Source organism: Hyla sarda, chromosome 12 (genome assembly GCF_029499605.1).
Source record: "Hyla sarda isolate aHylSar1 chromosome 12, aHylSar1.hap1, whole genome shotgun sequence".
Taxonomy (NCBI): Eukaryota; Metazoa; Chordata; class Amphibia; order Anura; family Hylidae; genus Hyla; species Hyla sarda.
Genome location: NC_079200.1, coordinates 31783980 through 31810537, shown reverse-complemented (window position 1 = coordinate 31810537; position 26558 = coordinate 31783980). Strand labels below are relative to the sequence as shown.

The 26558-nt window shown below is 43.0% G+C and overlaps 1 protein-coding gene across 6 annotated transcripts in view; it reads right to left on the bottom strand.

Moving 5' to 3' along the window:
- The window catches only part of SKAP1 (src kinase associated phosphoprotein 1), a 430073-nt gene that overhangs the window by 78481 nt on the left and 325034 nt on the right, over positions 1-26558 (bottom strand). For 3 of the 6 annotated variants that reach the window (XM_056547763.1, XM_056547766.1, XM_056547767.1), the window contains 2 exons: positions 14592-14624; positions 8272-8384 (listed from right to left, as the gene is read on the bottom strand). In XM_056547763.1, the coding sequence (XP_056403738.1) occupies positions 8272-8384; positions 14592-14624 (146 nt within the window). Of the gene's footprint in view, positions 1-8271; positions 8385-14591; positions 14625-25006; positions 26135-26558 lie in introns of those variants that run through there. The other 3 variants (XR_008849179.1, XM_056547765.1, XM_056547764.1) reach the window with 3 other exon arrangements.

Below are 26558 nucleotides of genomic sequence, written 5' to 3'. Positions count from 1 at the left end.
GAGTTGTAGTTTGCAAAAGCTGGAGGCACACTGGTTGTGAAACACTGGGTTAGGTAACAAACTCTGTGTTTAGCAAACAGTGTGCCTTCAGCTGTTGCAAAACTACAACTCTCAGCATGCACTTACAGCCGAAGGGCATGCTGACACTGCTGCAACTCCCAGCATGCCCTTTGACTGTCAGTGCATATTGGGGGTTGTAGTTATGCAACAGCTGGAGGTACACTTTTTCATAGAACTGTGGTCAGACAGAAAATAAATTAAAAAAGAAAAGAACTTCCTGTGGAGCATACAGCAGCTGATAAGTACTGGAAGGGTTAAGATTTTTAAATAGAAGTAATTTACAAATCCATTTAACTTCATGGCACCACTTGATTTAAAAAATTGTTTTTCCACCGGAGTACCCCTTTAAAGGGGTACTCTGCTGGAAATTTATTTTTTCAAATAAACCGGTGACAGAAAGTTAAACAGATTTGTAAATTACTTCTAATAAAACAAAATCTTAATCCTTCCAGTACTTATCAGCTGTTGTATGCTCCAGAGGAAGTTGTGAAGTTATTTCCAGTCTGATCACATTGCTCTCTGCTGACACCTCTGTCCAGGAGGTTTGCTATGGGGATTTGCTCCTAGTCTGTACAGTTCCAGACACAGACAGACAGAGGTATCAGCAGAGAGCACTGTGGTCAGACTGAAAAGAACAACAACTTCCTGTGGAGCATACAGCAGCTGATAAGTACTGGGAGAATTAAGATTTTTTAATAAAAGTAATTTACAAATCTGTTTATTTATTTCTGGAAAGAGTTGATTTGAAAAAAAAAAATTATAAAAATATTTTCCGCTGGAGTACCCCTTTAACCCCTTGACGATGCAAGACATAAATGTACGTCCTGGTGCGGTGGTACTTAATGCACCAGGACGTACATTTACGTCCCGGTGCTCGGGTCATGCACGGTGGGTTCCGGGCTGCTATCAGCAGCCAGGGTCCCACCGATAATGGCGGACATGACCAATCGCGCTTAAGTCAGCCATTAACACCTCAGATGCCGTGATCAATACAGATCATGGCATCTGCTGCATTGCGGTTGGTAAAATGGATGTTCGGATCACCCGCTGTGCTGCCGCGGGGATCCCATCATCCGTAATGGCGGACGGAGGTCCCCTCACCTGCCTCCGTCCTTCTCCAGGGGTCTTCTGCTCTGGTCTGAGATCAAGTAGACCAGAGAAGAAGATCGCCAATAATACTGAGCAGTACTATGCCCTATGCATAGCACTGAACAGTATTAGCAATCAAGTGATTGCTATAAATAGTCCCATATGGGGACATAAGTGTAATAAAAAAAAAAAAAAGTTAAAGTAAAAAAATGTGAAAAATCCCCTCCCCCAATAAAATGTAAATTGTCCCTTCTCATTTTATCCCCAAAAAGTGTAAAAAAAATGTAAAAACATATTTGGTATCGCTGCGTGTGTAAATGTCCGAACTATCTCAGAATATAATGTTAATGATCTTGTAAGGTGAACGTATAAAAGTCCAAAATTGATGCTTTTTTGTCACATCAATTAATAAAAAATGTATTAAAAGTTTTATATATGCAAATGTCGTATCAATAAAAAGTACACATCACAGCGCCAAAAATTACCCCTCATACGGCCACTTATACGGAAAAATGAAAAAGTTATAGGTCGTCAAAATCGAGGGATTTTAAAGGTACTAATTTGTTTAAAAAGTTTGAGATTTTTTTTTAAAGCAGTACAATAATAGAAAAGTATGTAATCATGGGTATCATTTTAATCGTATTGACCCACAGAATAAAGAAAAATAAATACATTTGTACCATAAATTGTACAGGGTGAAAACAAAACTTTCCAAAAATTAGCAAAATTGCTGTTTTCTTTTCAATTTCCACAGACAAATAGTATTTTTTTTGGTTGCGCATACATTTTATGGTAAAATAAGTGATGTCATTACAAAGGACAGTTTGTCGCGCAAAAAACATACCCTCATACTTGTCTGTGGATGAAAATATAAGAGAGTTATGATTTTTAGAAGGCGAGGAGGAAAAAAGGAAAATGCAAAAACAAAATTGTCCTTAAGAGGGTACTCCAGCCCTAAGACATTTTATCCCCTATCCAAAGGATAGGGGATAAGATGCCTGATTGCCGGGGTCCAGCCGCCACGCCCCCTCCCATAGGCTTTCATTAAAGGGGCGAGCGGGACATCACACGGGGGTGGAGCCGTGACATGGCATACTATTTTGGAAACTACACCCCTCAAGGAACGTAACAAGGGGTACAGTGAGCCTTAAAACCCCACAGGTGTTTGACGACTTTTCGTTATAGTCGGATGTGTAAATGAAAAAACATAATTTTTTCACTAAAATGCTGGTTTTTCCCCAAATTTTCATTTTTACAAGGGGTAATAGGAGAAAATGCCCCCCAAAATTTGTAACCCCATTTCTTCTGAGTATGGAAATACCCCCTGTGTGGATGTAAAGTGCTCTGCTGACGCACTACAATGCTCAGAAGAGAAGGAGCGCCATTGAGCTTTTGGAGAGAGAATTTGGTTGGAATAGAAGATGGGGGCCTTGTGCATTTACAAAGCCCCCCGTGGTGCCAGAACAGTGGACCCCCCACATGTGACCTCATTTTGGAAACTACACCCCTTACAGAATTTAATAAGTGGTGCAGTGAGCATTTACACCCCACTGTTTTTATTTTCATGGACCACTGTTTCAAAAATCTGTCAGACACCTATGGGGAGTAAATGCTCACTGTACCCCTTATTACAATCCGTGAGTGGTGTAGTTTCATAAATGGGGTCACGTGTCTGTGTGTGGGGGGGGGGAGGTTCCACTGTTCTGGCACTATGGGGGCTTTGTAAACACACGTGGCCTTCAATTCCGGACAAATTTTCTCTACAAAAGCCCAATGGCGCTCCCTCTCTTTTGAGCATTGCACTGTGCCCGCAGAGCACTTTACATCCACATATGGGGTTTGTTCTTACTCAGAAGAAATGGGGTTACAAATTTTGGGGGGGCTTTTTAGTTAACATTTTAGTCAGCATTTTAGTTAACATTTTTTTTTTTCATTTTCTTTTCCAAAAAATTTCCAATACCTGTGGGGTGTTAAGGCTCACTATAACCCTTGTTACGTTCCGTGAGGGGTGTAGTTTCCAAAATGGGGTCACATGTGGGTAGTTTTTTGCATTTATGTCAGAACCGCTGTAAAATCAGCCACCCCTGTGCAAATCACCAATTTAGGCCTCAAATGTACATAGTGCTCTCTCACTCCTGAGCCTTGTTGTGCGCCCGCAGAGCATTTTACGCCCACATATGGGGTATTTCCGTACCCAGGAGAAATTGGGTTACAAATTGGGTGCCTCTAGCTTTTGCTAAATTCCAAGAATGCCTGGACATTCAGTGGCTGTCCGGAAACGCTTGGAGTTGTTGTTTTGCAACAGCTGGAGACTCCGTTTTGGAAACACTGCCGTACGATAAGTTTTTCATTACCACCTAAACAGGGGTAATAAAAAAAAAAGTATATTAAAATTCTATTAATATATTAAAATGAGCATGTATAGAAAATGTTTTTTTAACCCCTTAAGGACGCAGGACGTACTCAAACGGCCCCTTTTCCGAGTCCTTAAGGACTCAGGACGTTTGAGTACGTCCTGTCAAATCCCGCCCCCCCCGCCGCTAGCCGGAGGGGAGCCGGTGCCCGATGCCTGCTGAAATCGTTCAGCAGGCATCGGGGCATATCGCCCAGGGGGGTCATTATGCCCCCCCCATGTCGGCGATGGCCGCAGATCGCTGGACAATTCAGTCCAGCGATCTGCGGCAGATTCCGGGTCAATCGGGTCTCCAGTGACCCGGTGACCCGGAATTACAGGCTGTTCGGGGCCGTCTCCGACGGCCCCGAACAGCCAGAGCCTGTAGGGGTGAGGTGGCACTGGTGCCACCTCACGATCGCCCTGATTCGTCGGCCGGATTACCGACCGACCAATCAGGGCGCCTGCTGCGGGTGTCACTCCCGCAACCCGCTCCGCCCTTCTTCCGGAGGACGTGAGCGGGTGCGGGACGTGCACCCCAGGTGCTGGGGACCCCGATCCCCAGCGTCAATGTTGGGATCGGGGCCCCTGGAGCAGCGGCGGCGGCAGCGGGACTGACCTGTGCGGCGAGGATCGTTGGAGGTGAGTGACAGCCTCCTGCTGTTGCTTAGCAACAGCTTCCAGCATGCAAAAAGGGCATGCTGGGAGCTGTAGTTATGCAACAGCAGGAGGCAGACCACCACAACTCCCAGCATGCCCTTATGGGCATGCTGGGACTTGTAGTTTTGCAACAGCTGGAGGCACATTTTTTCAATGGAAAAGTGTACCTTCAGCTGTTGTGTAACTACAACTCCCAGCTTGCACCAACAGCTAAAGTGCATGCTGGGAGTTGTAGTAGTGCATCTGCTGGTTGCATAACTACAACTCCCAGCATGCCCGTTGGCTGTCGGTGACTGCTGAGAGTTGTAGTTTTGCAACAGCTGAAGGCACACTGAGTTATGTAGCAAACCAGTGTGTCTCCAGCTGTTGCATAACTACAGTCCCCAGCATCCCCAGCCAAAGTAGTATGCCTCCAGCTGTTGTATAACTACAAGACCAAGCATGCCCTTTCGCTGTTCGTACATGCTGGGGGTTGTAGCTTTTGCAACAGCTGAAGGCACACTGGTTGCAAAACACTGAGTTTGTTACCAAACTCTGTTTCACAACCAGTGTGCCTCCAGCTGTTGCAAAACTACAACTCCCAGCATGCACTGATAGACCGTACATGCTGGGAGTTGTAGTTTTGCAACAGCTGGATGTTCCCCCCCCCCCCCCCAATGTGAACGTACAGGGTACACTCACATGGGCGGAGGATTACAGCAAGTATCCGGCTGCAAGTTTGAGCTGCGGCAAATTTTCTGTCGCAGCTCAAACTGCCAGCGAGAAACTACTGTGAACCCCCCGCCAGTGCGACTGTACCCTAAAAACACTACACTAACACACAATAAAAAGTAAAAAACACTACGTATACACATACCCCTACACAGCCCCCCTCCCCAATAAAAATGAAAAACGTCTGGTACGCCACTGTTTCCAAAACGGAGCCTCCAGCGGTTGCAAAACTACAACTCCCAGCATGCACTGATAGACCGTACATGCTGGGAGTTGCAGTTTTGCAACAGCTGGATGTTCCCCCCCCCCCCCCCCCCCCCAATGTGAACGTACAGGGTACACTCACATGGGCGGAGGATTACAGTAAGTATCCGGCTGCAAGTTTGAGCTGCGGCTCAAACTGCCAGCGTGAAACTACTGTGAACCCCCGCCCGTGTGACTGTACCCTAAAAACACTACACTACACTAACACACAATAAAATAAAAAGTAAAAAACACTACCTATACACATACCCCTACACAGCCCCCCTCCCCAATAAAAATGAAAAACGTCTGGTACGCCACTGTTTCCAAAACGGAGCCTCCAGCTGTTGCAAAACAACTACTCCCAGTTTTGCCAGATAGCCACTGACTGTCCAGGCATGCTGGGAGTTTTACAACAGCTGGAGGCACCCTGTTTGGGAATCACTGGCGTAGAATACCCCTATATCCACCCCTATGCAAGTCCCTAATTTAGGCCTCAAATGCGCATGGCGCTCTCACTTTGGAGCCCTGTCGTATTTCAAGGCAACAGTTTAGGGTCACATATGGGGTATCGCCGTACTCGGGAGAAATTGTGTTCCAAATTTTGGGGGGTATTTTCTGCTTTTACCATTTTTAAAAATGTAAAATTTTTGGGAAAAGAGGCATTTTAGGTTAAAAATTTTTTTACATATGTAAAAGTCGTGAAACACCTGTGGGGTATTAAGGTTCACTTAACCCCTTGTTACGTTCCCCGAGGGGTCTAGTTTCCAAAATAGTATGCCATGTGTTTTTTTTTGCTGTCCTGGCACCATAGGGGCTTCCTAAATGCGGCATGCCCCCAGAGCAAAATTTCCTTCAAAAAAGCCAAATGTGACTCCTTCTCTTCTGAGACCTGTAGTGCGCCAGCAGAGCACTTTTCACCCCCATATGGGGTGTTTTCTGAATCGGGAGAAATTGGGCTTCAAATTTTGGGGGGTATTTTCTGCTATTACCCTTTTTAAAAATGTAAAACTTTTGGGAAACCAAGCATTTTAGGGAATTTTTTTAGTTTTTTTTTTTACGTATGCAAAAGTTGTGAATCACCTGTGGGGTATTAAGGTTTACTTTACCCCTTGTTATGTTCCCTGAGGGGTCTAGTTTCCAAAATGGTATGCCATGTGGTTTTTTTTGCTGTTCTGGCACCATAGGGGCTTCCTAAATGTGACATGCCCCCCAAAAACCATTTGTCGCTCCTTCCCTTCTGAGCCCTCTACTGCGCCCGCCGAACAATTAACATAGACATATGAGGTATGTGCTTACTCGAGAGAAATTGGGTTTCAAATACAAGTAAAAATTTTCTCCTTTTTACCCCTTGCAAAAATTCAAAAATTGGGTCTACAAAAACATGCGAGTGTAAAAAATGAAGATTGTGAATTTTCTCCTTCACTTTGCTGCTATTCCTGTGAAACACCTAAAGGGTTAAAACGCTGACTGAATGTCATTTTGAATACTTTGGGGGGTGCAGTTTTTATAATGGGGTCTTTTATGGGGTATTTCTAATATGAAGGCCCTTCAAATCCACTTCAAACCTGAACTGGTCCCTGAAAAAAAGCGAGTTTCAAAATTTTGTGAAAAATTGGAAAATTGCTGCGGAACTTTGAAGCCCTCTGGTGTCTTCCAAAAGTAAAAACTCATCAATTTTATGATGTAAACATAAAGTAGACATATTGTATATGTGAATAAAAAAAAAATTATTTTGAATATCCATTTTCCTTACAAGCAGAGAGCTTCAAAGTTAGAAAAATGCAAAATTTTCAAATTTTTCATCAAATTTTGGGATTTTTCACCAAGAAAGGATGCAAGTTACCACAAAATTTTACCACTAAGTAAAATATGTCACGAAATATGAAAATATGTCGGAATCAGATTGATAACTAAAAGCATTCCAGAGTTATTAATGTTTAAAGTGGCAGTGGTCAGAATTGCAAAAAATGGCTGAGTCCTTAAGGTGAAAAAGGGCTCAGTCCTTAAGGGGTTAAAGGGGAGGGGTTAAAAGTATAGCAACATCCATCTAGGGGGCACAAAAAAAAAAAAAAAATATATATATAGTCCAGAAGAACAGCACATTCAATTCAGCATAACCAAGTAATTAGGTGCACGCCATCATATGGTTCCTGGTCAGGGAATCAAGACTTCAAAGGATTTTTTTTTTCACGTTTCTGCGGTCTCTCACCACCTTTATAAAGTATATATATATATATATATATATATATATATATATATATATATATATTTATATCACACCAATGCATACCGGTCCCACACAGAACACTCTTTTGGCATGCCCCAAGTCAGCAGGGGACTATGGATACCTTCTGCATATACACTAGAAGCTGTTCAGGTGCATATGCCAATTTAAAGCCCCATTCACTCTATGTATAGGGTATATGTAGGCATTGTGACTTAAAGTCACCAACCCAATGCTCATAAAAAGTACATTGAATTATCAGCCAGATTACGCTCACAATGGAAAACCCATGTCCTGAATTGGGACCAACCTGTAAAAAGACCACCCTTGATAGATAGGTCTCCTGCCTTATTTTTCAACATGTAAACAAACTTGTATGCGTCTATTTTATGTTTAACATTCTTTTCCAATCTACAGCAACTACAAGTTTCTACTGTGAAACAAAAACAAACAAACACTTGGAACATAAACTTCTGTCATGTTTCACATTATGTTGTATGATGTAAATGTATCCTGTGCATAGGCTCTGTTCACATATGTGACATATTGAACATAATTGAGTCATGACAGCTCTGCCTGCATAATATTTAAGCATTCACTTTGCTGCTACTGTAAATGCTGCAGCAAAATGTATAGAAAATCTACCTGCTCCACATATCGACATACTCTTAACAATCTCATAGGAGGAAAGCCACAGTCAAGTTTCTGTGTTTATTAGGAATGATGGAAACACATTCGCTTCACTATAAATTATTTCATAGCATGTAAATGATTATAAATATATATTTTATTACCCCATACAAATGAACTAATTGCCTTATAAGTCTGCTTCCAATACGACCCCCTCCCTTCTTCATTCCTGTGACCTTTTTTTCTTTTTCTTTTTTACCTTGCTCAGGATACGGATAATATCTCCACGCTGGAATGACAGCTCATCACTCTTGTCACTCTTGCAGTTCCAGAGTCCCTGGTAATAATCTGCATAGTTAATTACAGTCTCCCCTGCAGAAGAAGAAGCGCACATATTAGAAGAGACAAACAGAACGTTTATCTGCATACGCCGCATCATTTCAGCAAACACACAGAGAAGGAAAAGGACCAATTTATACAGTATTAACCTAATATAATTCTTATCTTGGTATGTTTATTGCTAGATAAAACTCTGATTTAATCAGAGGGAATCTCTTGAGGGGCCACAATTGGTAAGGCAAAGTTTGATCAACTCAGAGAAGCCCTTAACAATATAAATTGGGATAATTTCCTCAAAAAAAAAAAGAATACTGACACTAAATGGGAGACTTTTAAAAATATCTTAAATTCTCACTGTAAGGGGTATATACTTTATGGGAATAAAAGGGTCAGAAATAAAAGAAAACCAATATGGATGAATAAAAATGGCAATAGATGACAAAAATAAAGCATTTAAACTACTAAAACAGGACGGCAGTGAAGAAGCATTAAAAAGCTATAGAGAAAAATGTAAAATATGTAAAAAAAACTGGTAAAAGCCACAAAAATAGAGACAGAAAGACTCATTGCTAAAGAGAGTAAAACTAACCCCAAAATGTTTTTAAACTATATAAATAGCAAAAAGATTAAAAATTAAAGTGTTGGCCCCTTAAAAAATGATGAGGAAGAAATTATAAACGGGGATCATGAAAAAGCAAATATATTAAACAAATTCTTCTCCACTGTATTCACCGAGGAAAATGAAATGCCAGGTGAAATACAGCGAGATAAGGTAAACTCCCCAGTACAGGTCACCTGTCTAACCCAGGAAGAAGTACTGTGCCGCTTACAAATAATCAAAATAGACAAATCACCAGGTCCAGATGGCATTCACCCCCGAGTTCTAAAGGAATTAAGTAATTTAATAGACAGACCCCTATTTTTAATATTCAGGGACTCTATAGTAACAAGGACTGTTCCCCAGGACTGGCGCATGGCAAATGCGGTGCCAATATTTAAAAAGGGGTCAAAAGGTGACTCCGGGAATTATAGACCTGTTAGTTTGACCTCCGTTGTATGTAAATTGTTTGAGGGTTTCCTAAGAGATGCTATTTTGGAGCATCATGATAAAAATAAATGTATGACTCCATATCAGCATGGGTTTATGAGGGATCGGTCCTGTCAAACTAACCTGATCAGCTTTTATGAGGAGGTGAGCTCCAGACTGGACATGGGGCAATCGCTGGATGTCGTATATCTGGATTTTTCCAAAGCATTTGATACGGTGCCATATAAAAGATTGGTGCATAAAATGAGAAGGATTGGGCTGGGGGGAAATGTGTGTAAGTAGGTAAGTAACTGGCTCAGTGATAGGAAACAGAGGGTGGTTATCAATGGTACTTATTCTGATTGGGTGACTGTTACTAGTGGGGACCACAGGGGTCAGACTTGGGTCCTATTCTATTATATTCATTAATGACCTTGTAGAGGGGTTGAATAGTAAAGTAGCAATCTCTGCAGATGATACTAAATTCTGAAAAACGGTAAACACTATAGAGGACAGTGCACTGTTACAAATGGATCTGGATAGGTTGGAGGTTTGGGCTGGGAAGTGGCAGATGAGGTTCAACACTGATAAATGTAAGGTAATGCACATGGGGAGGAAAAACCCGGGCTGGGATTATGTATTAAATGGGAGAACACTTGGGACGACTGACGTGGAAAAGGACTTGGGAGTCTTAGTTAACAGTAAATTTAGCTGTAGTGACCAGTGTTTGGCAGCTGCTGCCAAGGCAAATAAAATCAAGGGGTGCATCAATAGGGGCAAAGATGCCCACGACAAGGAAATAATTCTACTGCTGTACAAATCACTAGTCAGACCACACATGGAATACTGTGTACAGTACTGGGCACTAGCATACAAGAAAGATATAGTGGAGTTGGAGAGGGTTTAAAGACGGGCAACCAGAGTAATACGGGGAATGGGAGGACTGCAGTACCCAGAAAGATTAGCAGAATCGGGGTTATTTAGTTTAGAAAAAAGAAGGCTAAGGGGTGACCTAATAACTATGTATAAATATATCAGGGGACCTTACAGAGATCTCTCCCATGATCTATTTACACCCAGGACTGTATCTAGAACAAGGGGGCATCCTCTACGTCTAAAGGAAAGAAGGTTTCTACACCAGCACAGACGGGGGTTCTTTACTGTAAGAGCATTGAGACTGTGGAATTCTCTGCCAGAGGAGGTGGTCATGGTGAACTCTGTAAAATAATTTTAAAGGGGTCTGGATGTATTTTTGGAGAATAATAACATTACAGGTTATGGATTCTAGATCTATATCAACTCAGTAGGGACTCTTGGGTTTATAGGTTGACCTTGATTAACTCTAGTCTTTTTTCGACCTTATGAACTATGTTACTATGTTGCTAATTACAGTTAGCTGTCCTTAAGACATAAGGTTCATATTATCAAAACCACTAAGTGTCAATGACCAACTAATTACGCACATTTGAAATGGGGGTTGGGCTTAGCTACTGCTATGTGCATGAGACTGGGAGATAGCTTGAGTTGTCCTCCAGTCTCCTATTCTCACTGTGCCTGAAAGGTAAAGAAAGTCTCTCACTCATCTCTGGCCATTATGGACAGCTGTCCCCTGTGTAAGTAACAGTATTAGTTCTATTGTACACAGTGCTGCCTCTTGAATGTAATCATAATCCCCCCAACACTTTATTCTGTGTGCTTATCATCATAATCAGCAACAGTTGTTCAGTGCTAACCCCTTTTTTGATTTGCTGCTGCTGTTGTTTCTTTCCTTTCTGCTCACACAGCATCTTGCAAACCCAATGCATCAGTAACTACTCTCCCCCAAACATGCCAACTATAGATATGCATTATGAATCACTCCCCAGCCCAGTGCCTGCTTGTTTAATCCAGTGCCCTTATTAGCACTATATTATAACATAGCGGAGAGGGATATTAGCTGTCCTGTGATTGGCCAGTTAATTAACAGAAAGAAAAAGCCTATGTGAGTAGTGCTGGCAAACAGCCCAGCTCTGGCCCTGCCCCTTAAAATGGAAAGAATTAGTAATAGCTGTGCACAATGAAAGGGACTCTCATTGACTCAATAATAGCACTGGGAGTCTATAAATCACCTTGTAACCACTCTGAAGGGTTAATGTAACAAAACCATGCAGGCTTTTAAACATCTTGTGAAAGTACAGGTGCAAAATGAGAGGTGGGAAAAGTACAGGTGCATTTTAATCTTGCTATCTGTCAGTTAGTTGAGAAACAGCATGATCTTCCATATGGTTTATGCACTGAAACAGCCAAATTAGGAAAGCTTCTGCCTTCTTATATAGTTGGCTCATCATGATCAAATACAACTGCATATGAAATCAAATTTGAATAGCCGGTGGCCATGAAATCACTGACAGTATAAGATGCACAATAATAAAGATAGATCATATACAAAAGCTATCACTGCAAAAGCCTGAGCCCTCCTAAAACGTAACCCTTAATAGATATATGTTAAAAATCATACCAACAAAAAAACAACAAAAATCAGTTGATCCCTCACATGGGAAAGAAAATTACAGTCACAAAAATTTGCTGCAATGAATGGGGTATCATACTGTGCCTGTATTAAGATCCTATCCTGTAAACCCGATGGGTCATCATGACAACGAGGGTCTGAGCAAGTGGTCTACTTGGACCAATGGGAACTAATACTTTGGCATGTTGCTATCATGATACTTTTATGTACATGCTATGATTTTCCTACTTGCTGTTATGTTTTCATCCTGTCTTTCATCCCCAGATGAACCCCATCATTAAGGGGAAAAACACATCAGGTTTTTTTTTTATTGCGAGTTTTTGGGTGTAGCACATGACCACTGTGGGCTGTCTTTTTTTGACTAAAGTATCTGCATAGGATATTATTGCAGGCACAGTACGACACCCCACTGATTGCAGCAATTTTGTGTGAATGTAATTTTAATTTCCGTATTAAAGGATCAACTGATTGTTGTTTTTTGATGGTATCATTTTTTAATGTATATCAAAGGTTACATTTTAGGAGGGCTCAGGTTTCTTTTGCAGTGATAGCTAGCTCGTGGCCAAGGTAAAAATACAGTCGGGATCGTGACTGACAATAGTCAGAGAAATGTCAATATGAATATTATAATGAATAAAGGTTTATAGAGGGCAAAACACTGATATTAACTGACCAAATATTGATTTAAGATATTAATAGTAATGCTCTGTTCATATCTGCATTACATGCTTTCTATCAGGGTTTCCAGAATGTGACAGAAAGCAAATTGCAGTCTGCACCTCTATTGTTGTAGTCAAAAAAATACTGAAATCCCAATAAAAACTTGATGAAAAATATTTTTAATCACTCTATATATATTTGACATACCATAGTGTATTTTTATTTCTTGCATTAATTTGATTCTCTATGTAGACAATTACAGAACGTGCTGTGTCTTGTGACTTTGAGCTCTTGCAGTGACCCTGAAATTTGCAAGTTGAAAGCTACATCCATTTCCCAGCTGCTCATGGGTCTTCCTGAGCAGACATGGGAAGTAACAGAGTATTGCTCAGTGACCTCTCCAGGAAACACATGGATGTTCTAAGCAAGGGAGCAGAAATATCAGGAAATTTTCTGCCTATAACCACTATGTTTAAGAAGCAAGATCTTGAACTATCACTTTAGGAAGGAATGTAAACTGTTATGTGGTTACTAGAGAATGAATGGACAGAATAGTATCATACAAGCAAAGCAGGGCATAGAGACAAGTGCAAGGAATGACAGAGGCACTGGCTGCTGTGACAAAGACTGTCCTCTCTATGACCAGGTTAAACTCATTCCACAACTCCTGCATGATCCCAGTACTGATAGCGTGAGCTTGACTACTGGTAATACATTATACAGAGACATTTCTTTTGTCACCATTTAATGTATGTCCCCTTCAGTGAATGAAATAAAAACTATTTGTCGCACAATGTTTTGTGGTGGGAAAATCTTGCAATGTATGCTAATATATGCTATTGTAAAATACCAAATGGTGTATATATATGGTATACAGTGTGAAAAAATATATCCCAATGCTCACTAAAAGAATGTATGCCAGAAGGATGCACTTTTTAGCATACTCTGGGCCTATTATATCCTAAAGACACAGTTAAATATTTTTTTAGAATTGGTGCCAAATGAATACATGAATACAACTGTATGCCTTATATATGTGCAGAGAACACAGCCTTAAAAAGTCACTGTCACCTCTAAATGGCTGGAAAGGGGTGGTCTGTGGAATACTTTACTTTGCAATGGGCTCATGCTGAGATAAAAATCTTTTAAAACGTGTACTCACCTGTTAGATGGGACTTTATGAAATGAGAGTCTATTTAAAATGTGTTCATCACATGCCACCTCTAATACAGTAGGTAGCACTAGAGAGACACTTATTTTTCCTCTGGAAGAAAGCTTTGTTTCTTTTTTTTCCCCCAGGTAGCAGGCAATTGCCTGGCTTATATTTATCCCTATGCAAGCTTAGTGATCTCCTGAAGGAGTCACATTATGAAGGGATTCCTTAAATAGTGGCAGGGCAATGCTATAGGGCCCTTGGAAAGAGAGGGGGCTCTGTCCTGGTTGGTCTCAAGTCTTTCTCTTCATGTAAGAAACTGTGCAGAATTTCCCCCCCAGGAAACTTCATTGGTCACAGAAAGCAAAAGGAAATTAACCCCAGACCTTACATGGGGGCAAAATGAGACCCATTTTAATATTTGCCATGGAGCCCCTGTTCTTTTATGTATGCCACTGTCCTTTACCATCTCAGCATCACAAGCAAGTAATCCAAACACTACTGTCAGAAGAGTAAATCTCTCTATTAGTATCATGAAGGGCTCCACATTCATTATGATTTGTCTTGCAATGTTTTTAAGTGAACAGAGGCACAATTTGAAGGGATGACTAGATTTACAACGGAAAGCATTTTAAAATGAACCATAGAATTATAGTCAGTCATTTACAATGATATCTATGAAGGGGTTCCCTGGGACAAGGTAAATAATGTTTATTAAACCGAGCAGAAAGAGCTCAAACTTGTGTAATGTGCCTTATGCCTTAATATGGTTCCCAAGAGCAGTTCTATAAGAGATTTTATGAATCTCAATTTTAGAATAAAGCACAGGAGGTGCTAACTGTTCTCACTATATTTTTCCACGCCCATAATCATAATATAACCTTTTAGTACCTTTTAACGTGTAAGAATCTCCAATCTCCTCTTCTTCACATGTAAGGGAAAAAAAAAAAAATGTAAGAACCAGAAACAACATTCAGAACTATTCATTTCCATAATAGTAACAAAAGCTAACATGACACATATTGAACTCCCCAAACTAAATAAAACCACTTTCCTCTTGACATATTTTTCTTCTTTTTTTTGTAGCTTTACAAAAGGTATCTGTCTCCAGGTTCTCAATGGTACTTCCTGGGGGGCGGGCGGATTGACTCTATGGGGAAAATCTATGCAAATTTGCTCTCCTCCAGAAAAACAACTAAGAAACTATCTCATAGTAGTAATAAAGTAATACCATCTTACATGTAGTATGTACTATAGTTGGGTGTCACGATGCCGGCTGGCAGGAGGTGGATCCTCTGTGCCAGAGAGGGATTGGCGTGGACCGTGCTAGTGGACCGGTTCTAAGTCACTACTGGTGTTCACCAGAGCCCGCCGCAAAGCGGGATGGTCTTGCTGCGGCGGTAGTGACCAGGTCGTATCCACTAGCAACGGCTCAACCTCTCTGACTGCTGAAGATAGGCGCGGTACAAGGGAGTAGACAGAAGCAAGGTCGGACGTAGCAGAAGGTCGGGGCAGGCAGCAAGAATCGTAGTCAATAAGGCAAAAGCAGGAGGTCAAGTACACAGTATGGACAAACACAGTAACGCTTTCACTAGGCTCTAAGGCAACAAGATCCGGCAGGGGAGTGCAGGGGCAGTGATCAGATATAGTCTGGGAGCAGGTGGAAGCCAATAAAGCTAATTGGGCCAGGCACCAATCATTGGTGCACTGGCCCTTTAAGTCTCAGGGAGCTGGCGCGCGCGCGCCCTAGAGAGCGGAGCCGCGCGCGCCAGAACATGACAGCAGGGGACCGGAACGGGTAAGTGACCTGGGATGCGATTCGCGAGCGGGCGCGTCCCGCTGTGCGAATCGCATCCCCGACGGCCATGACAGTGCAGCGCTCCCGGTCAGCGGGACCGACCGGGGCGCTGCGGAGAGAGAGACGCCGCAAGCGCTCCGGGGAGGAGCGGGGACCCGGAGCGCTAGGCGTAACAGTACCCCCCCCCCCTTAGGTCTCCCCTTCTCTTTGTCCGGTAACTGCCTCCCCTGGGATGAGGACACCGGGAAAGAATGGAGGGATTCCTCAACGGCAGGCAGTACAGCAGGAGTGGGAATGGGGAGGGAGGGCAGAGGGCGAGGCCTGGCACGGGGCAGTGTGACACCAGGACGGGGGCCATGAGGAGGCACCGAGGCTTGCCTGACTGGACTGGGAGGGGGGGAGAGGCACTTCTTATGGCAGGCAGAGTCCATAAAGACCTTAGGGAGACCGGATACAGGGGGAACCACAGGGTCACGGCAGGGAGTACTGGGAACCGGTTTAAGGCAGTCCTTGAAACAAGAGGTACCCCAGCTCTTGATCTCCCCTGTGGACCAATCCAGGGTTGGGGAATGGTGTTGAAGCCAGGGTAGTCCAAGGAGAATTTCGGAAGTGCAATTGGAGAGGACCAAAAACTAAATTTTTTCGTGATGAGGTCCGATGCACATTAGGAGGGGCTCCGTGCGGTAACGCACGGTGCAATCCAACCTGACTCCGTTGACCGCGGAAATGTAGAGTGGCTTGACGAGACGGGTCACCGGGATGCGGAATTTATTCACCAAGGACTCCCGAATAAAATTCCCAGAGGCACCAGAGTCCAGGCAGGCCACGGCTGAGAGGGAGGAGTTGGCTGAAGGAGAAATCCGCACGGGCACCGTGAGACGTGGAGAAGCCGACTTTGAATCAAGAGACGCCACACCCACGAGAGCTGGGTGCGAGCGTGCGTTTCCCAGACGTGGAGGACGGATAGGGCAATCCACCAAGAAATGCTCGGTACTGGCACAGTACAGACAAAGATTTTCTTCCCTACGGCGATTCCTCTCCTCCTGGGTCAGGCGAGACCGATCCACTTGCATGGCCTCCTCGGCGGGAGGCCTAGGCGTAGATTGCAACGGAGACTGTGGGAGAGGTGCCCAGAGATCTAAGTCTTTTTCCTGGCGGAGCTCTTGATGTCTCTCAGAAAAACGCATGTCAATGCGAGTGGCTAGATGAATGAGTTCATGCAGGTTAGCAGGAATTTCTCGTGCGGCCAGAACATCTTTAATGTTGCTGGATAGGCCTTTTTTAAAGGTCGCGCAGAGGGCCTCATTATTCCAGGATAGTTCAGAAGCAAGAGTACGGAATTGTATGGCGTACTCGCCAACGGAAGAATTACCATGGACCAGGTTCAGCAGGGCAGTCTCAGCAGAAGAGGCTCGGGCAGGTTCCTCAAAGACACTTCGAATTTCCGAGAAGAAGGAGTGTACAGAGGCAGTGACGGGGTCATCGCGGTCCCAGAGCGGTGTGGCCCATGACAGGGCTTTTCCAGACAGAAGGCTGACTACGAAAGCCACCTTAGACCTTTCAGTAGGAAACTGGTCCGACATCATCTCCAAGTGCAGGGAACATTGCGAAAGAAAGCCACGGCAAAACTTAGAGTCCCCATCAAATTTGTCCGGCAGGGACAAGCGGAGGCTAGGAGTGGCCACTCGCTGCGGAAGGGGTGCAGGAGCTGGCGGAGGAGATGGTTGCTGCTGTAGCAGAGGCAGAAGTTGCGACTGAAGTTGCTGCACCATGGTGGATACTTCCGACAGCTGGTGGGTTAGATGGGCGATCTGTCGGGATTGCTGGGCGACCACCGTGGTGAGATCAGAGATAGCTGGCAGGGGAACCTCAGCGGGATCCATGGCCGGATCTACTGTCACGATGCTGACTGGCAGGAGGTGGATCCTCTGTGCCAGAGAGGGATTGGCGTGGACCGTGCTAGTGGACCAGTTCTAAGTCACTACTGGTGTTCACCAGAGCCCGTCGCAAAGCGGGATGGTCTTGCTGCGGCGGTAGTGACCAGGTCGTATCCACTAGCAACGGCTCAACCTCTCTGACTGCTGAAGATAGGCGCGGTACAAGGGAGTAGACAGAAGCAAGGTCGGACGTAGCAGAAGGTCGGGGCAGGCAGCAAGAATCGTAGTCAATAAGGCAAAAGCAGGAGGTCAAGTACACAGTATGGACAAACACAGTAACGCTTTCACTAGGCTCTAAGGCAACAAGATCCGGCAGGGGAGTGCAGGGGCAGTGATCAGATATAGTCTGGGAGCAGGTGGAAGCCAATAAAGCTAATTGGGCCAGGCACCAATCATTGGTGCACTGGCCCTTTAAGTCTCAGGGAGCTGGCGCGCGCGCGCCCTAGAGAGCGGAGCCGCGCACGCCAGCACATGACAGCAGGGGACCGGAACGGGTAAGTGACCTGGGATGCGATTCACGAGCGGGCGCGTCCCGCTGTGCGAATCGCATCCCCGACGGCCATGACAGTGCAGCGCTCCCGGTCAGCGGGACCGACCGGGGCGCTGCGGAGAGAGAGACGCCGTAAGCGCTCCGGGGAGGAGCGGGGACCCGGAGCGCTAGGCGTAACATTGGGCATATATATGTCACTGCTATAATAAATGTAAAAAGACAAGAAGCGCTTCATAGTGCATTAAAAGGGTAATATAACTAAGCCGATATTATCGGATGCGCTTACCCAATAGGTTGTGCAAAGTCAGGCACAACACTGTAAAAGGTATTCCACAATGCAGCCAGTCTCACCACCGCAACAGTGTAGCAAATGTAGCAAAAACCTCCAAACTCCACAAGGACTTGAATCGGCGCAGAATGGATGAGGAACAAGAAGATCACTAGATGATTTATTTGGAACAACGCGTTTTGATGCCAGGACAGGCGTCTTTTTCAAGTTCACTTGAAAAAGACACCTGTCCTGGCGTCGAAACGCGTTGTTCCAAATAAATCGCCTAGTGATCTTCTTGTTCCTCATCCATTCTGCGCCGATTCAAGTCCTTGTGGAGTTTGGAGGTTTTTGCTACACTGCTATAATAAAGTGAAAATCATTTCATGTTTGCATTGCATGTTGTTGCCCATATTTTGCAACTTCTGTCAGTTGACTCCTTGATAAAGCCACGCAAGTGGCGAAACATGTCGGGGTGTGACAGTTCTATGTTTTAATTACACCTCTATTGTGTCTAATATACTGCACTAGTAAATTTGGTTAAAGTAAAATGAAAGGATAGCGAGCCATTGGATAGTCCACGCCTGCGGTACACAGCAGGGTTACAGATGTTGTGAATCACTAAATTGAAGTGTCAGATGCATATTACATTCCAAAAAATATATGCACTGAAATACCACATATATAAGTGGTGTATATATTGAGGTGGTATTAGGGCTGGGCGGTATACCGGTTCATACCGAATACTGAAATTTTTGTGCTGCACGATATGAATTTTAACCCATACCGCAATACCGGTTTGGCCCCTCCCCCTCGGGAATGAATGAATCAGCCCAGCGCTGCGCTGTCCCCACATCGGGGAACTAATCCTATGTGACCTGCGAGCGCTGTTCTGCCCCCCCAATTAATTATTAGCCCAGTGCTGTCCCCATCAGGGTACTACTCACATGTCAACCGCATGCGCTGCCCTCCTCGTCCTGTTTGTTGCGGCCACCGGCACTGAACCTCTATATCAGCTATCTCCAACCTGCGGACCTCCAGATGTTGCAAAACTACAACTCCCAGCATGCTCGGACAACCGTTGGCTGTCCGGGCATGCTGGGAGTTGTAGTTTTGCAACATCTGGTGGTTCGCAGGTTGGAGACCACTGCTCTATACTGTGCGGTATCCCTATGCCCGGGCTGCAAAAAAAAAAACTCACCTCCTGTTTGTCTGGTACCGGCCTCACTTGTTTCCTGGGGATGGGAACGTCGGAGAGCCGTCAGCCTATCACCGGCCGCAGCGATGTTTCACCTTGGCCGGTGATAGGCTGAGCCCACTGCCATGTAAGAAACTGGCTTCTTACATGACAGTGGGCTCAGCCTATCACTGGCTGAGTCAGAACATCGCTGCGGCCAGTAATAGGCTGACAGCTCTCCGACGTTCCCGTCCCCAGCGTAAGGCCGACGTAGGCGCGTTAAAGTTTATTTTGTTTACCTTTTGCACCCCGGGCATATGGATACCGAATAGTAGAGAGTGACAGCGCCGGCAGCCACAACAAACGAGGAGGGCAGCGCATGCGGGTGATATGTGAGTATTGATGTGGGCTGATAATTAATATGGGAGGGGGGGCGCTAGGAAATACCGTTATATACCATGGAGTCGCCAAAAGTTTAAAAAATACCGTGATACACACATTTAGTCATACTGCCCAGCCCTAGGTGGTATATACCAGTATCAGCCCCACTCTATATAGATTCAGCAATCAACCTATATAGTGAATAGGGTGTTTTGAGGGATGATAATCCCCTACAGTATAGCTCCCACCGTGATAGAGGAGTTTTATACACTGTGATAGAAATCTATAATAGAGTGGCTCAATATTCACTTTCTGGTTGACTATCTAATGTGTGATCAGAGCATGATATTGGAGTGATTCATTGGCTCAATATTCAGAGTGTATGGGTTCAGTATCCTCTAGCGACACAATTGAGGTGTATTTTTAAACATGTGAATCTCACCTTTAATCTTAATTATTTCTTGCACATAATAAAAGCTAAGTTTTATTCAGTAACACATGTACCGATAGGTTCTAACTAACGCCTAGGGGTTATATCGTTGTATGATTTTTATATTGTCCACAACTGTTACCTGCCCCAGGCGAGTTTAAAGGAGCATCACATGCTTGAAACAATCTTATTTTTCCACAATTTGGAAAGGGAGGTTGTGGATTGAGGTTTTCATGAGCTGTAAGCCTTAATCATCACAATAATGACAAATCACAGCTTGAACTATCTTGCTTTCCATGTAATGAGTCTCTCGTATATATTAATTTCACCTTTTAAATTGCATTACTGAAAGAAATGAACTTTTGCACGATATTCAAATTTTTCGAGTTTCACCTGTATAATTATAGGGCATCTAGTAGAGCTAGAAAGGAAGTACAAAGGAAGTACAGTCAACATTATTTTTGACATATGTAAATGGAAAGGCAGGGCTATATACACTGCTCAAAAAAATAGAGGGAACACTAAGATAACACATAATAGATCTGAATGAATAAACTAAATGTATGAAATACTTTCGTCTTTACATAGTTGAATGTGCTGACAACAAAATCACACAAAAATTATCAATGGAAATCAGATCTATCAACCCATGGAGGTCTGGATATGGAGTCACACTCAAAATCAAAGTGGAAAACCACACTACAGGCTGATCCAACTTTGATGTAATGTCCTCAAAACAAGTCACAATGAGTCTCAGTAGTGTGTGTGGTCTCCACGTGCCCGTATGACCTCCCTACAACACCTGGGCATGCTCCTGATGAGGTGGAGGATGGTCTCCTGAGGGATGTCCTCCCAGACCTGGACTAAAGCATCCGCCAACTCCTGGACAGTCTGTGGAGCAACGTGGCATTGGTGGATGGAGCGAGACATGATGTCCCAGATGTGCTCAATCGGATTCAGGTCTGGGGAACGGGCGAGCCAGTCCATAGCATCAATGCCTTCCTCTTGCAGGAACTGCAGCCACATGAGGTCTAGGATTGTCTTGCATTAGGAGGAACCCAGGGCCAAACACACCAGCATATGGTGTCACAAGGGGTTTGAGGATCTCATCTGGGTACCTAATGGCAGTCAGGCTACCTCTGGCAAGCACATGGAAGGCTGTGCGGCCACCCAAAAAAATGCCACCTCACACCATTACTGACCCAACCCCAAACCGGTCATGCTGACAGGCAGCAGAAAGTTCTCCACAGCGTCTCCAGACTCTGTCACGTCTGTCACATGTGCTCAGAGTGAACCTGCTTTCATCTGTGAAGATCACAGTGCACCAGTAGCGAATTTTCCACTCTTAGTGTTCTTTGGCAAATGCCAAACGTCCTGCACGGTGTTGGGCTGAAAGCACAACCCCCCACCTGTGGATTACCCTCATGGAGTCTGTTTCTGACCATTTGAGTGTACACATGCACATTTGTGGCCTACTGGAGATCATTTTGCAGGGCTCTGGCAGTGCTCCACTTGCTCCTCCTTGCACAAAGGTGGAGGTAGTGGTCCTGTTGTTGGGCTGTTGCCCTCCTACGGCCTCCTCCACGTCTCCTGATGTACTGGCCTGTCTCCTGGTAGTGCCTCCATGCTCTGGACACTACGCTGACAGACACAGCAAACCTTCTTGCCACAGCTCGCATTGATGTGCCATCCTGGATGAGCTACACTACCTGAGCCACTTCTGTGGGTTGTAGACTCCGTCTCATGCTACCACTAGAGTGAAAGCACCACCAGCATTCGAAATTGATTGTCAATCAGTGTTGCTTCCTGAGTGGACAGTGTGATTTCACTGAAGTGTGATTGACTTGGAGTTACATTGAGTTGATTTAAAGGAGTACTCCGGTGAAAACCTTTTTTCTTTTAAATCAACTGGTGGCAGAAAGTTAAACATATTTGTAAATTACTTCTATTAAAAAATCTTAATCCTTCCAGTACTTATTAGCTGCTGAATGCAACAGAGGAAATTCCTTTCTTTTTGGAACACTGATGACATCACGAACACAGTGCTCTCTGCTGACATCTCTGTCCAGTATCCTCTAGCGACACAATTGAGGTGTTTTATCAACCATGCATAGCAGATGTATGCTAAGGGCAGCATGGTGGCTCAGTGGTGGGGACTTGGGTTCAAATCCCACTATGGACAACAATAAATAAAGCGTTATTATTATTATAATAACGTCAGCAGACAAAACCGTGCTCGTGATGTCATCAGAGGGCATTCCAAAATGAAAATAATTTCCTCTGTAGTATTCAGCAGCTAATAAGTACAGGAAGGATTAAGATTTTTTAATAGAAGTAATTTACAAATATGTTTAACTTTCTGGCACTAGTTGATTTAAAAGAAAAAAGGTTTTCACCGGAGTACCCCTTTAAGTGTTCCCTTTATTTTTTTCAGCAGTGTATACGCAAATGTTGTTCAGTCATTATGTTAGTCTGACTGCTCATTAGGTTCCATTGGCCATATTAGTTTTTTTTCCTTTGCACGGTTTTTCACACATCTTCTCTACGGTTTGTAATGGTGTTCTACTGTGTTTTTTTGTGTTTTGTTTGTACTTTCATGGTGGCCCCAGCACAATAGTAGAGTTTTTAGTACCCAGAATACCCCTTTAACTGAACAAAACAAAAGAAATGTGGAAGCTGAGACTTTAAATAGTCACAAATGAAAAAAAAAAACACCAAACAAACAACAAAGCACATGTATTTTGGTGCTTCCAGCTGCAGACGCACTTCCTTCTGGGAATTCCAAGCTCCTGTCCATCCTTTACTAAGAAAAATGAGGAAAAAATACCTTGCTCAGGAAGAAAGGAAATATTACCAATTTTTTCACAAGGTTACCCTTCTAGCATAAAGGGAATGTGTCATCAGAAAATATTGTGTAAATCTAATTTCTATGGTGATTTTTTTCTAACTTCCTACTTTACTATCTATATTATAAAATAATCCCAGAATATTGTTGGGTTCATTTCTGTTCTGTCTGTGATGATAAGGGGGAGGCAGCTGGAAAGTGATGTCTACAAAACTACAGTGAAAGGTGACACCATTAGCAAGAGAAAACAGAAGTAGCTCAGCCTCCCCCTCTCCTGTAAACTGACCTCTGCAAAGGTCACAGAGCATGATTACAAGGCTACCCCAAAGAAAAAATAGGGTCTGGAGACTTTTTTTTTTTTTGTATATAAGTTAAAGGAGCTTACCATAAGCATATGTTTAAATGCTGTTAAAAAACATTATAATGTACTAGAAAGAAAAGAACATATTAAAAAAAAAAGTACAATCAGAAAATAGAACCAGATGAGAAAAAAGAACATGTTTTAGTAACTGGCTCTTATCAGTAAAAATTAATCTAGATAACAAATTCCATTTAACGGAAGAGAAGGAAGATCCCCACCATTGTAGCAAGTTTTGGAAAAGGTCTTGTGTGATCCACCTTGGCATATCATTTATGTCTACAGAGAGGATGTTAGCACCAAGGGCTTAAGTTTTTATAAGGAATTAATCAGAAGAGAATGTTGGTTAAAGTGTTTAAGGGTGGGAATTCATTTAAAAAATTCACACATGGGCAGGATCCTTTTCTCCAGTCCAGTATAATGTCTTCCCAATGAGGTCTGCTTTATCTACAGTTCTGAGGATCACTGTAGTCGTATACTTAAATTACCCTTAGTCTCTTACTTCAGTTTACTTTTAAATGTTCTTGCTCTTTGACTTCAACAGCCACAAATATTCACACGACTACTATGTTTTGATAACCCTCTTGCAAGGAGAGTTCTCACCTTCTGTTCAGTGGAGCTCCTGAGTTTACCAATATATGTTCATAAATCCTAGTGATTATCCAATACTGCAGAATATGTCTGGACTTCATAAATAAGTGATAAAAATAAGAGCGATCTCTAACCGCAGAATACCAAGGGTCCTGCACTTACATCATACCATAAACTTTTACTTCTGCAACAAGAAATTGAAAAATTCCACTCAATCCAAACAGACATTAAAGGGGTATTCCAGGAAAAAACTTTTTTTTATATATCAACTGGTTCCAGAAAGTTAAACAGATTTGTAAATTACTTCTATTAAAAAATCTTAATCCTTTCAGTACTTATGAGCTTCTGAAGTTAAGGTTGTTCTTTTCTGTCTAAGTAATCTCTGATGACACGTGTCTCGGGAAACGCCCAGTTTAGAAGCAAATTCCCATAGCAAACCTCTTCTACACTGGGCGGTTCCCGAGACAGGTGTCATCAGAGATTACTTAGACAGAAAAACTTAATAGAAGTAATATACAAATCTGTTTAACTTTCTGGAGCCAGTTGATATATAAAAAAAAATTTTTTCCTGGATAACCCCTTTAAAGGTGTATTTTTTTTTATATATCAACTGGCTGCAGAAAGTTAAACAGATTTGTAAATTACTTCTATTAAAAAATCTTATTCCTTCCAATAATTATCAGCTGCTAAAGTTGAGTTGTTCTTTTCTGTCTGGCAACAGTGTTCTCTGCTGACATCTCTGCTTGTCTCGGGAACTGCACAGAGCAGAAGAGGTTTGCTATGGGGATTTGCTTCTACTCTGGACATTTCCCGAGACAGTTGTCATCAGAGAGCACTTAGACAGAAAAGAACAACTCAACTTCAGAAGCTCATAAGTACTGAAAGGATTAATATTTTTTAATAGAAGTAATTTACAAATCTGTTTAACTTTCTGGAGCCAGTTGATATTTAAAAAAAAGTTTTTTCCTGGATAACCCCTTTAACACTCATCCTTTACATCATGGTGTGTCTATATATATTTTTTTATTCAGCGGACAAAGGTAATGGGCTTAGATGTAAGTATCTCTACCTTGACATTTTCAAAGCCAAACTGCTGTAACGGTGCAAAAACGCACATATTTGTATAAAAATACATTGTGTGGGACTAAATATACCATAGCGAGGGATTAAAAAAAAAAGAATATCCATTAATACATAACAAATACTGTGGGTTTTACAATTAACTCTCCACTTTAATATAAGACATTCATATACATTACCATGGCTGAAATACAGGCATTTAATAAATAGATATGGGAATGGGACAAGCTGAGAGAGCAAAGCATTGTAGGTCTCCTTCCTGGACAGGAGCCCACCTCACATCTAATGCCTACATACTGCTGTCTCTGGCTAACCAGCGGCAATCAATGAGAATTAGGTCAGCTTTTTGTAAGTTACAAATTGGGCCCCATGCAGGAGGGTCAGTGCATCGGCGGCTCTGCCCCCATTAGAGAGGAATCTCTCTATTGAATAAATCAGGCTTGATTGTGGAGCATTGAGCCCGCCAGACACAAACTCATTCACATTGATTTGAAGATAAATTATTGAAAGTGGCTTCACTCACTTTCTGCATTTACAAAAAACAACAAAGTGGATGTATTGGCAATATAGACAAAAGGTAGGCCCTCGTTGTCCTCTTCTCTTTCAGTACTATGTCGCTTCATCTGCCTTGTCTCTGTTGAAACTAATGAATGCTTTTCAACAGTCTGCCTAGGAATACAAACTGCAACATGCACATTACACAGCTAAAGTACAGTGACAGAGAACCTGCCTGCAGAAAACAGAATAAAAATGCTGCACTTTATGTGTCACTAAAGAAATGTAGGTTTATAAATACAATGTGTGCAAACATCCAGCTCTAGTGTTATCTCAAAAACCATAGTACCCACAGAATGGCAAGAGTTGTTGCCCTTGATGGTGAAGGGCACAATCTGATTAGGGCACTTTCAGAAGCATAACTCTTGTGCAGAGGATCTAATAAAGAATTCAACGTCGGCTGTTCTAAATTAATGTCTGCTTGTTTTCCTGGTCTGATGTAAATGGCACTGTAGGTCCCAGTGCTCTCTCTTCTACACAAACATCCGCTCTTGTACCAGTCTGTCTGGAACATGATCTCCCTGCTGAAGAGAAAGACTTCTTAATGCTTCCTTCTCATAAGTCACATGGCCACATACAAGACATGGAAACCAGCTTAGGAGCCAGTCACCTGCAGTTGACACCCAGATGCAAAAATCTTAACTCTGCACACCCCATGGTGTTTGTTGAATATAACAGAACTTTGCAATACAATAAACAAGTACAGATCACAGACTCGGCTAGAGTCAGGCTAACCCACAGTGAAAAAGAAGAATCGCAATGACAGGGTCCAGCCATAACAAGGGTCATTGGATCTTTTATCACTGAAAATAACAGTTTGTTTTTTTTAAAGTTATTTAAGAGATACGTTATTGATTTTATCGATGTGTCCTGTGTGTGCAATGACAACATATACAGGTGCTTAGTCTGTATATCTGACTCCAGGGTCATATGTAACCCAGCCTTACA